This window comes from Pituophis catenifer, unplaced genomic scaffold, assembly GCF_029215685.1.
Source record: "Pituophis catenifer annectens isolate HBS135680 unplaced genomic scaffold, rPitCat1.0.hap2 SCAF_1, whole genome shotgun sequence".
NCBI lineage: Eukaryota > Metazoa > Chordata > Lepidosauria > Squamata > Colubridae > Pituophis > Pituophis catenifer.
The window spans coordinates 301878918-301891242 of record NW_027256881.1 but is presented as its reverse complement, the minus strand read 5'-3'; the positions used below and the strand labels follow the sequence as shown (position 1 = coordinate 301891242).

At 37.5% G+C, this 12325-nt stretch overlaps 1 protein-coding gene and 1 long non-coding RNA gene across 2 annotated transcripts in view; one reads left to right on the top strand and one right to left on the bottom strand.

The window, feature by feature from the left end:
• Positions 1 to 10908, top strand: part of STON2 (stonin 2) — an 81145-nt gene extending 70237 nt beyond the window's left edge. The window contains exons 6-7 of the mRNA XM_070941129.1: positions 5357 to 5559; positions 10743 to 10908. Of these exons, the coding sequence (XP_070797230.1) occupies positions 5357 to 5559; positions 10743 to 10826 (287 nt within the window). The 3' untranslated portion in view covers positions 10827 to 10908. The remainder of the gene's footprint in view (positions 1 to 5356; positions 5560 to 10742) is intronic.
• Positions 1 to 12325, bottom strand: part of LOC139315126 (uncharacterized) — a 32466-nt gene that overhangs the window by 4783 nt on the left and 15358 nt on the right. The window lies entirely within an intron of this gene.

Sequence of the window (12325 nt, the reverse complement as noted above, 5' to 3'; positions counted from 1 at the left end):
TGTAAGAAAGACACATTAGTATAGTTTCTCAGTATCTTGTTCAGAAATTCTAATCAATTCTTGTGTGAAATGAAGTTGTTTCATTTTCTGAAAGTATGACTATGTAGCAGTAACAATAACAACAACAATAATTTTATCATCTGTGTAGTACCTCAGCTTTCTTTCAAAGAATATGCTTTGGGGTGGATAGGAGTGTATGTAGCCCCTCACTGCAACTCTTAAAGTGGCTACATTGTCAAGCATCTATCATGTAATAGACTCCTTGCCCAACAGCCAAATAGTTTTCAAATTCCACAAGGATAATATCAGGAGAAAGATAATGAGGGATCTGGTAATGTACTAATGCAATATTTTTCAGCTTGCTAACTATTTTTATTTTGTTGTAAAATCAAGGAAAAGTCTAATATAAAGCTTTTCCCTTATTCGGTTTCAACCACTAAGCAGGCCTCCTTCAGAATTCTATTTCTTGTGGCAAATCTCACAAGATTTATTAGAGGTACAAAAAGAAGAAGCTATAACACATTGAGCTTTCTGAAGATGTAATTGATAATCTGCCAGAAAAATCAGTACTTTCTGAAGTACTGAATTCAGTGAAAGGCACCAGCCGGCCTTTCTCACATGTAAAGTAGCTCTCAGCATGTGTGAGATTTCAGAGCTGTTCTTTTGTTCTGAATCTTTAGGAAATCAATTATTTTCCACCTAAAATTCTATCTAATATACTCTGTTCTCAGCTGGAACTGAGGAACTGAACTCCTAGAATTTTTATTACTGACAGAATTTTTTTTATTACTTTTAACTCTTCTCTAATGTTGGGAACAATTTTTACCACATCTTTCCTTAGCAATTTTGCTTCATTACAGGAATTTCAGAGAATGCTGATAACTGCCTGACTACAGTACAGCACCATCTTGTCCGGACATGTCTGATCTCCTGGCATGTTACAAGCAAGGCTGTATTGAGAGACGAATAAGTTCTTTTCTGTTCCATCAGCTTTGTTGCTGTAACATACGAAAAGATAAGCCTGCTTGTCCCAGGCAATTGAGGGTTTAGTATGTTTTTCAACTGAAGGCCCCTGACCATCTTCTGTAAAATTGGATAGTGAACAGGAAATTTATTAAATAAATTATATTATAAATTTATAAGCCACCCAGAGTCACCTTGTAGGGGACATGAGTGGCATAGAAGTTTAATATATAAAGACATTAAAATATCACTACAGCACAGTAATTCTAGCCCATTGTTGACACTGAATCACAGCTCTAATTAACAGATTAAAAACCATTAAAAGAATTATTTTTCTCATACTGGAAAGCATTCCTGTTTGTGTCAGACAAGAAACACACATGAAATAAAATCAGGGATAATCAAATGAATAGCAGCAGAGATATCAAGTAATAGAGGAGTGATATAAAAAGGGAAGACAAAATCATGTTGCCGAATTGATATATTTCGAGGAAGTTTGTCAAAACAGTACTAGTTTTAGAAATGCTAAAAAGTATTTCATGGAACTGAAAGTTTTAGAAATGCATCTAGTTAAGATCTCAGAAACTGAAAAGGGTTGATCATAGAATTTGAGCTCCTCTATTTTACATGGAGATCTCTCCTGATTCCAGAAATTTTTTGAAATCCAATAAACCTATCCTTGTACTTTTTATATAATCAAAAGTATTAACAAAAAAAAAAAAGAACACTAAAAGTATTTTCTTAATTACTTGCTTACATATTTATAATATTAATTATCTCTGTCCAGTGGCTGGATAATTCCACCAATTTACAGTCTGGATTCCCATATGATTCTAAACAAATAAAAGCAATGAACCAGTGAAATAGTCACATATTAATCCTTTGCATGAATACTGTAGAACTGTTGCATATAAATAATTGGGCCATTGTAATCAATGGATGTTCATATGACCTTGGCATAACTAAATCTTACTTCTCACTTGGGCCTTGGTAAACTGATTTTCTGATGCATGGAAATAACATCCATTCTGGATACAAGGCAAGTGCGCAGCTGTCTTTTGTTGTGTTTGAGAAACAGCTGTTATGATGTCATAACTGAACTTTTCTTAAAAAAAAAGTTACGTTGGGCCAGTTTGAAGTTGTAAGATCAAAACAGATCAGCTGAATTCCCCTGAAAAGCATTGCTTTTTGCAGTATTGTTCCAACAGCAGCTTGACAACTTCTGATGTATGCTTCTCCATAAACAACTTGTTGATGCTGGCTGATAAATAATGGGCCTTGTTTATAGGCTGTGAGAAATCTCTGTCCCAACTGCGTATGATTCATTGTTTCAGTACAAAAGGATGTTTTTAGTTAGACAGCATCAGGCAGAATAAAGAATGTTGAGAAAATATTGATTCATGGCATGTTTTTCTGCCTAGCCTGAAAACAGGGCAGCCCATATTTAATAAGAATAGACTTAAAGTACAGCTTTGGGGCTGTGCACTGTAGAAAATCAACATTTAATCAAACATCCCTTTCTCAATGTGTACTGTATGAAAATTGCTGAAATTTTAAAATAAATCCCCTGCAAAATATTGTATAGCCGTGATGGCTAACCTATGGCACCCATGCCAGAGGTGGCACGCAGAGCCCTCTCCGTGGTCACATGCGCCATCACCAATTGCTCTTCTGGTTTCCAGTGTGTGCATGTGTGATGGCCAGGTGATCTTTACATGTGTGTTTTATTTCATGGCTGTGCACCACCCTGAGTCCTTCGGGAGTAGGGCAGTATAGAAATTCAATAAAATAAATAAATAAATAAATGTGTGCACCAGAAACCAGAAGACCAGGTGGCCTCTTCAAGTTTCTGGCACTCCGGCGCATGTGAAGACCAGTTGGCTAGCACACATGCACATACCAGAAACCAGAAGACCAGGTGGCCGGTGAGTGCATGAACATCGGCCAGCTGGTCTTCCAGTTTCCGGGGCTCCACTACATGCACTTGCACACATGCACATTCCAGTTTGGGCACTCGGTGCCAAAAAGGTCGTATAGATTATACACATGCGCATACACTCAACCAGCAAACAGGCTTTGTTTTTGTGTCACACTGACTTTCACTATCTTTAGTTTGAGGCTTCGTGTATTGCTTGAACTTAGCCAGAATGGCTTGTAACTATGATTTATGATGCAGTGTGTTTTGAGGTTCAAGAAAATCATAGCCTACTCAGTAATTTGTAGATAAACAAATCATGGTTTTTGATGCAGTTTTCAATCCCAGTCACAGAGAAAGACAGAAAAAGACACTCTTGGGTAACTTCCCCCAAATAACGTCCCAAACAGAGTGAGCAATTTTGATTCCATATTGCTAGTGTCCTCTAGAAGACTGGATGATCTCTGCTTCTCAAACATTCTTCACTCCTCCTCTGAGGATGGTGAGACTGTGGTAATGTCTTTTAAACTAACAAAAAAATATCCTGATTCTGTTTCTAAAGCCGAAATTAGCAATCTTATTGTTGTTGAATGGCATTCAGAATAATCTGATACTGCATATCACTCATCTGTTGGCTGAAGCAAGTTGTGAGCAGGTCAAAAGTCAAAAACAACTAGGATTTGTCATGTTCTCGTTCTATCAGCCCCTTTGCCCTTTACTTTCTCTTCCCTTTTGACACTCTCATATGTCTCTTTCTAGCCAGAAAGCTGCCGCTGAACAGATTGACAGTTCATGCCAGGAATCTGAACTGATTGCTGACACAGAACTTTTGATATTACAAAAGGACCACACTACTGCCCTTCCATATTTTAAGCAAACATCTACATAAGCACAACTACACACACGCACAATGCAAGTTGAGCTGTGCAGGTGTGCACGCTCCAACCAACCACTCATGCAGCCCAATTCTGAATAGGTCATAGCCCAGTAGCGGGCCATAGCCCAGCAGTTGGGGACCCCTGTTTTACATGAAAGGCAAAATAATATATTTATAAATCATGCTTTATATCCATGAGAATACTCAAAAATGATCTTGTTGTATGGCATCTATCATTTTTGTCTCTACAGTGTGTAACAACAATCAAGGCAAATCTAAAAACACTTCACAGAGAAATAACATGGTATTATTCCTATATCACAGACAGGGAGATTGGGGCTCAGATCATGGTTGCGCAAGATAATAGAGAATTCACATATTTAAGCAGAAAGTTACTAGTTTTGGACATTGCACACTGAAATTCAGGTATTTGACACAAAAGGTTGCCCAACCATTGTCCATACTACTGTGTTCATTGTTGTTTAAGCCAATGTATCACAATTTTGCTTTAGAATTGATATTCTTTAAGCCTAATTATATGTTTATAAAATTACATGAGTAAAGTATTCTGAATGGGAGAAAATTAGATATGCATCTACAGCTTCACAGCAAGAAGAGCAACTGACAAACACATTTAGTTAAAAAAAAAGTGGGGGAAAAAGTGGGAAAAAGTTAAGTAAATTTATTTCCTCTTTTTGATGTAAGCTTTTCATTAAAAAAATACCTCAATATCTTCTAATGAACAATTACATGCAATAAGTCATAATTTTTGTTTGCACCTTATACAAGTGCATACCAAATATTTGCCTTGCAGCCCTAGAAAAAATTAGATGATGTATTTGTTCCTGAATTTTTCACATGAAGAAAGTACATGGTTCAAAATAATTATCACTCATGGTCATCAGCAAAGAACAATGAGTTGTGCCTATTTCTCTGGGTAATCATGCCTCAATCCCTATATTTTAAAAGAAGCTGGGCTTTCCTTACTGCCTTGGGATTGAGCATTTTAAAAGACCACGTTTGTACGCATTGGATTATTCTTTTCTAAATAAACATGTAGAACTGTTAATAGCATGCATCAGCCTTATCTACTATTGTATATGCCAAGTGATAATTCTGCATGAAAGAAGAGACAACCAGCCTTTAGCTAGCATTAGCTGACAGTTTTTCAAGCATTTTTTCCAGGATTCATTGTGATGTATTTGCAAGGAATAAGCCAGAAGCTTGTGAGAGTTGTGCAGCAATATTCTAAAATGTGTGGGCAGTGTGGCTTTCCAACTCCCTTCAGTTAACTAATTTTGCCAGTGATGATGAATTGTAGGGATTATAGGAGCCGTAGTTGTTTAGACAGGTTCTAGAATTAGAATATATGGTACTAGTAATATTCTAGTGAAGCTTTATTTAATGCCTGTATGTCTTCTCAAGTTTGATTTTAAAAAATAAGTTGTGTCTCTCCATATTTATGTCAAAAAAGCTGACCTCAGAATTCTAACATAATCATTTGAATAATTCAGTGACTTTCTTTTGGTATTTGTCATCCTTTTTCTTCTAAGATTCCATGTCGGTGTTCTCAGTTGCCATATTCTTTCATTTCTTTTTAGCTGCAGGTCATCCTCATTGCTTCTTTTGCCATCTGGAACTTGGCTCAGACCGGGAAGTGCCTTCTCATTTTGTCCGCTATGTGGATGTAGACTTTGATATGCCAGCAAGTTCAGCATCCAAGGCTGCCGTTCGGTCCATCTCTGTGGAAGGCAAGACTGATGTGAGGAAGTGGGTGAATTATGCAGCACATTACAATTATAAGGTATGGTTGAATAACTGATAACTACTCATTCACCCAAACCCACATCCACTCTTCTGTTTTTCTTTCAAAGTTGGTGTGGTTTACAGGAGCTTCTGGGTTTGTTTATTTTTGCATTCAGATAACTTTTGATAGCATGCCTTCTACAGAAGCACTAATGTATGAATAGTCAGATCTTCTATGCTATCTGATGTATGTTGCCTGCAGTAATTTAATGGATTAAATCAATCTCCAGCTTTTTGGCAGAATATATGTTGCATGAAAAGGCCCCAGGCTCAGAACCTGACATCTCAAATAAAATGATCTCATATAATAAAAATCAGAAGCTATCTCTTTTCCTGAGCCACAGAAAAATCACATTTAATTACAATGGGACAAAGGTCTGTACATTACTTAGCTTTTCAGTATGGACTTTTAAATTATCATAGAACGGGAAGGGACCTTAGGGACCCTATTGTCCATCCTATTTGTCAGAACAGAATTATTCACTTCCATGAGTTATAACACTCTATCCAGAGCCACATTTGGAGACATGTATAGCATATAGCATTATTTGGGAAAGGCCCTATTCTCCAAGCCAACTAGTCATGGCTCCTGCTTAATCCATTAATCTTCCTACTTGCTTGTTTGGATTTGTTTTGGACTTGCCACAGTGTTTAGCATGTTCATGCTTGATTTGATCATCCTTCTGCTTTATCAAACGTTCTTACTTTTTTCCTTATTTTTTAAAATATATTCTTTAATATTCTTATAATTCTTTTTCAAAGTTTCCTAGAGTTATTTTTTTTTCTCAAAACACTTTCTCCTTCTTTCTAATTTACTTTCCTTTAGTTAAACTTCAGTTTTTAACCTTGAAACTTTCACTGTACTTACCGATTTCTTTCTTTTCTTTTCTTTTCTTTTCTTTTCTTTTCTTTTCTTTTCTTTTCTTTTCTCTTTTCTTTTCTTTCTTTCTTTCTTTCTTTTTTTTTTGCCTAAGCAATGAGCCATTCTTTTCCTGAGCCTTCACCCTTCTCCTAATCACCACTGTGGGAACGCCCCTGTGGGTGAACGCAGGAATCTTGCTGGCCTTCTCCCAGCCTTCCTATATTTTGCTCAGCTGTTTTCCAGCTCTTCCTTTCTCTTTCATAACAAAGGGTTAAGGAAAATGACAAGACTGCCTCCCCCTTCTTTTTAAAGTCAATTTTGCCTGGAATTCCTAGGCATTCAGTTTGAGAGCTTCTCAGCGCCAGTCTTGCCTAAACGCACTCATATTTTCAACTTAAATTTCCCTTCTTCAACTCACCATTTCATCTGCTTTCTTCTAGGAAAGCCTTTTAGGTCTTGAATTACTTAATTGCTGTTGGCTTTGTCACTTTGAGTCTTTTTCTCTTTTTTTTTTTTGTCCAATTTGCCATTTATGAAGTTCCAATGAACACCAGGCTCATCTCTGAGCATTGTCTCTCCTCCAGCTATTTCTCAATTGTCCCTATTTACTGTACAGCTGTACTTCCCTATTCCCAGAAAGTGCTTTTCTGTGTACCCTCTTTCCCCAAAAATACGACACCCCTTGATAATAAGCCCAATCACACTTTTGAGCGCATGGCAATAAGGCCAAGCACTTATTTCAGGGTTCAAAAAAAATATAAGACAGGGTCTTATTTTCGGGAAAACACGGTACTTCAGGTCATGTATTCCTGTGGAAGAAACTAACTCATGGCTTAAGAGCCGTGGTGGCACAGTGGCTAGAATGCAGTACTGAGGGCTAACTCCCTGCTCACTCCAAGAGTTCAATTCTGAATTGATTCAGCCTTCCATTCTTCCAAGGTTGGTAAAATGAGGACCCATATTATTGGGGGCAATATGATGACTTTGTAAACCACTTAGAGAGAGCTGTAAAGCACTATGAAGCAGTACATAAGTCTAAATCCTATTGCTATTGCTATTGATGAGAGGCAGGTCACTTTGCCATCTCATAGCTATTTCAAATGTTTTTTAAAGGTCTCTTGGTTTTGGAATATTACATCTATTGTAACACTTATATCGTTCCCATTTGTAAAATGGTAGAATGGCTCACATTTATAGATTTGAAGAATGTGTACCTTCATGTCTCTACGTAGACCTTGCTATTTAGACTTAGACTTAGAATAACTTTATTGTCACTTTGAATTGCCCCTTCTTTAGTTTTTAATAGTTTGACTCATTTACTAATTTAGAGTTTCATTATTTGGTCTCTCTATGGCCCTATGTTATGTATGTTATGTCATATCTTTCGACTCCAAAGTGTAATTTCATTCCATTGTTTAGGTTAATTACACATTCCCATTCACATTTCTTCGCCACATAGCTCAAGTTCTTCTGCACTTTGTTCTCTGGATCAGTTATAAGAGGTCTCCAAATCAAGGACCAACAATAGATATCACCAAAGAAGCTACTATCCTACTGGCATGACTCTATATGCTTCAGGTGTTTGTACACAAGTTTTTCTCTGTAACATGAGTCTTGTTTTTCCACAACTACTGAATCGTATTAAGTTGCAGCTTAGTGGTTTGCTTCACCAAATTGGCTTTATTCATTTGAACATTAAAGAACTCATTCCCTTCATGGTGGTAAAGAGCAAAAATCTTTTTGGAGACATTCCCCTTGTGTATCCTTTGTATAGTGGGGGAACCTGTCTCCAGGACCTCTGTATCCTAGGAGCTTGGTTTCTTGTGACATCAAAAAAACCCTCAAGGTTTTTGCAGTTTGGAAGGCATTGGAAGTTTCCCCATGGTCATATTATCCATGATAGTACTATCCAATAATATTGATCATTCTGCAATAATCTAATGCATAACAAAAATGCAGTATATATACTTGAAAATTCAAAACAAACAAACAAACAAGAAGAAATAAAAATGTTACACAAGAAAATACATAAAAAGGACAACAGTAAAAACACCCTGTAATTAGTTACTGTAATTAACTGTGCATCAGCTGTTGTTAGTCTTCAAAAAGAAAAACTAAATTTTCAGCATTAATCAAGCCTGTCCAATTGGTTTTCCAAAGGGAGAGATAATGTAATAGTTTCTGATTAAAACAACAGAAAACAAAAACGACAACGAAAGTTGAAAACAAAAAGAACAGAAGCATTCTTTGAATCCTGGAAAGAAGATACTGTTAGGAAGATCCTCAGGCTGCGTCTTCCCTAAATCAACAAGTTATAAGAGCTACCTAGAAGCATGCCTTCTCTGTTTTCCCATCTGCCCAATGGTATAAACTTCCTCGTGGAGTTCAAAAAGCTCTTACCCTCCACCTTCTTTCACCATTATAGCTTGCCCCTATTTCCACAGAGATATGATATTTGGAAGAGTTTCATCTTGCCTTTAGCCAATTTGCTATGCTTTAAATGAGCCTTGAAGATTTGGCTGTTTCCCCAGCCTCTAGCTTAGTTGAGTATGAGTCAGCTTGAAAAGGTTATATCCAGTATTGTGCTAAGTCTGTCCCGCCTGGCTATGTTCATCTTTTATTTCTTTGTTGAGTTAATATATTGGATTTTGTTTCCAATCTGTACCCTGCTGTGAGTTGGCTGTCCTTATAAATTTAACGTACTGTATTAATAGGTAAAATAAATACACGTTGGCCTTTCTTTTATATTTGAAACGGCTAACTTTAGCTCTCTTTTCATTAAAGGGAGTCATCCCATTTCCCCCCCTTTCCTCAGACAGTGCTACTCTTTCTAGTCTGCTAATGAAGCTTTTTATGAGCCATCCAGCACCTTTCCAGCCAACATTCCTACCACTTTTGGCCTATAACTTTAGCCTTGTTCTTTCTATATTTTCACATTAACATTGAAATCCTTTCAGCTGTGTCTCCTGACCAGGGATGGGTTCTACTTACCTTTACTACCAGTTTGCAATGGGATTGCATGCGCCGAGTTTCTGCACATGCGCAGATCGCCTATAACGACATCCGGGGCAGTGGGCGGAGCCTCCCGCCTGTTTTACTACCGGTTCTTGCGAACTGGTCTGAACCGGGGGCAACCCATCACTGCTCCTGACCCAATTTACTTCCTCTGATGGAAGACACTCTTTCTGGTAGGCAAAGCATTGGCTCATTGGCTGAAACCCTGTCTGCTTTATGTCCTTCTTTCTTTATTTTTATAGGAACAAAGTAGGATGCTCAGATATTTCATTTCTTCCAAAATCAATCTGTACCTATTGTTTGGAATCATAATGCCTATTCATCACTTGAAACACAGCACATTCTTTGAATATCTATGGCACTTTCGCTTTTTATCTGAATTATATACAGTACTGTTTCACAAGAATCAATGTTTATTCCTGGCCTTCTGAGGTCCAACTCAAAAGTATGGTTCCATTCCTCACCATATCCCAGAATTTATCCTAAAGAAAATAGTAGTTATCAAACTTTGCACAAGTTGTCCAAATAGCTGGGTCTCCTTATAAGCATGCCGTAAAGGTAAGGGTTCCCCTTGCACATATGTGCTAGTTGTTCCCGACTCTAGGGGGCAGTGCTCATCTCCGTTTCAAAGCTGAAGAGCCAGTGCTGTCCAAAGACATCTCCGTGGTCATGTGGCTGGCATGACTAAATGCCAAAGGCACACAGAACGCTGTTATCTTCCCACCAAAGGTGGTCCCTATTTTTCTACTTGTATTTTTTATGTGCTTTCGAATTGCTAGGTTGGCAGAAGATGGGACAAGTAATGGGAGCTCACCCCGTTACGCGGCACTTGGGATTCGAACCGCTGAACTGCCAACCTTTCAATCGACAAGCTCAGCGTCTTAGCCACTGAGCCACCACGTTCCTTAAGCATGCCTTACTCAGTATAATTTTTATGTTCATAAATCTAATGGAGAGAGAGAAAAGGCACATTACACATACATGGGATTTTTTTTCTTTGTTTCCCCATTTGCTTTATATAGGGTTCAGGGAATCCTTCCCTCTCAAATTTATATATCCATTAAGTTTGGTGGACTTTCCCATCCTGCAATGAATCACCATGACACCACTTCAGTATTTCCCATGTAGGCAGCATGGGAACCTACTTTTGCTGGAGTCAGTTCTGCATACCTGTCATCTGTGAATCAGAGGAGTACTGCCCATTCTTGCTTTGGGACAAGTAATTCTTGAGTGAAACATACAAAACAAAAATTAGGTGGCCTTTTGCTGTTCTCCACAAAACTCCCAGTTTGTTTTTCTTTCAGGTGGGAATAGAGAGGAAAAAAAGCTTGAATCCAGATAATTTGGGAGAAGACGGCGATAATGTCAAGGAATGTGCTGTGCAATGAAAGGAAGAAGTAGCTATCCGAAAAGAATAGAAGCAACAAGAATTGAAGAACAAGGAATGCCGTGCCTCCCTTCTGTAGTCCGAAGAACCAAGAAGTATTTGAAGTGACATTTCGCTCTCTGAACATACTTAAAAAATTCTTTTGGGATATGTTTGCTGAGTAGTTTGGGTAGAATTACACTAAGTATATAGGCTTGCAGTGCACTCAAGCCTGTTTTCATCTGTTCCAGTATACTTTTTAGAGCAAAATAACTGTATTTTGTCAGCTACAGTTGTCAAAATTCTAGTCTTGTTAAGTATTTTCCAACCATACACTTGACACTTCCTGATAACTGGTAATTCAGTCTTCAGTGGAGTTTTTCCAGGTGATCTGCAACAGCCCTGGGGATGGGAGGTGTTGAAGAGACACCATGATATCAACCTTTCCATGTTTCTTTCATGCCTATGGCTCTCAGTGAGAAATTCTAAACAACCTTTCCTATCAGCTATTGGTAGGTAGAGAGAGCCATTGGGAACTCCAGATGAAAGACACATGATCTCAGTTTTCCTGTATGCCATCTTTGAGGAAGAATATTTAAATATTGTATACTTCCCTTGGCAAATCAGAAACTTTTTATGCAATTTACTGAAATACCAGAGTTATTCTTTAGACATGATTTAGTTATAGTTACCAGTTGAAAGGGACTAGGTGACTTTTGGATCACTCTTACCTGGGAAGATACTGAGGGGAAAGTAGATTTAATCTCAGTTAGATGTTTAGCTAGGCTGGTTACTATGTGTTCCCCAAATCATTACCATACTGCATACATTAATATGCTGAACTTTTAAGTTTTGATGAGGTTGGTAAAAAAATTGGTCAACTTTTATAAATGCTGATAATGCTACTTTCAAATTCTGTCTTAACACTACGTTTTATTTCCGAGATACTTCAAAGAAATAATTACTATCTTACTAAACAATTAATGGTATTACTTTATACAAGGTAGACATAGTGGCATTACAGAGGTTTTTATGAATTCTTGTGTCCACACAGTCTTTTTCATAGAGATGAAAACTTGACTTCTTGAAAAAATCTCAGTTTATAGTTGTTTTTTAAAGAATCAAGTTTCTAATTTTCCAATTTCTGGGAATATTCCTAAACATGTCTGGACATATCTTTGAAGAACTTTCTATGAGTACACATTGGAGCTTCAGTATTCTCCATATCCTTTTTAATCCCCCCTAAAGTAAAAGTTACCAATTGCTATAGGAGTTGTAGTCCAATATATTGGGAGGAGCACCAAGTTGGGGAGCTGTACATATCTATAATCATACTTTCTGTCAAGCAAGAATTTAGAGTATTTTTGCATGGGTATTGATATGTTTGTATGAGTACAGAAAATTCTGATGGGCATCTTTACTTCTGAAAATGCCCGCCACAGTTGCCGACAAGACATCAGGAAATCTGATGTCTAGACCAGTTACTCAACCCTGAAGCACAACACTGCCCAAGATAGTGCC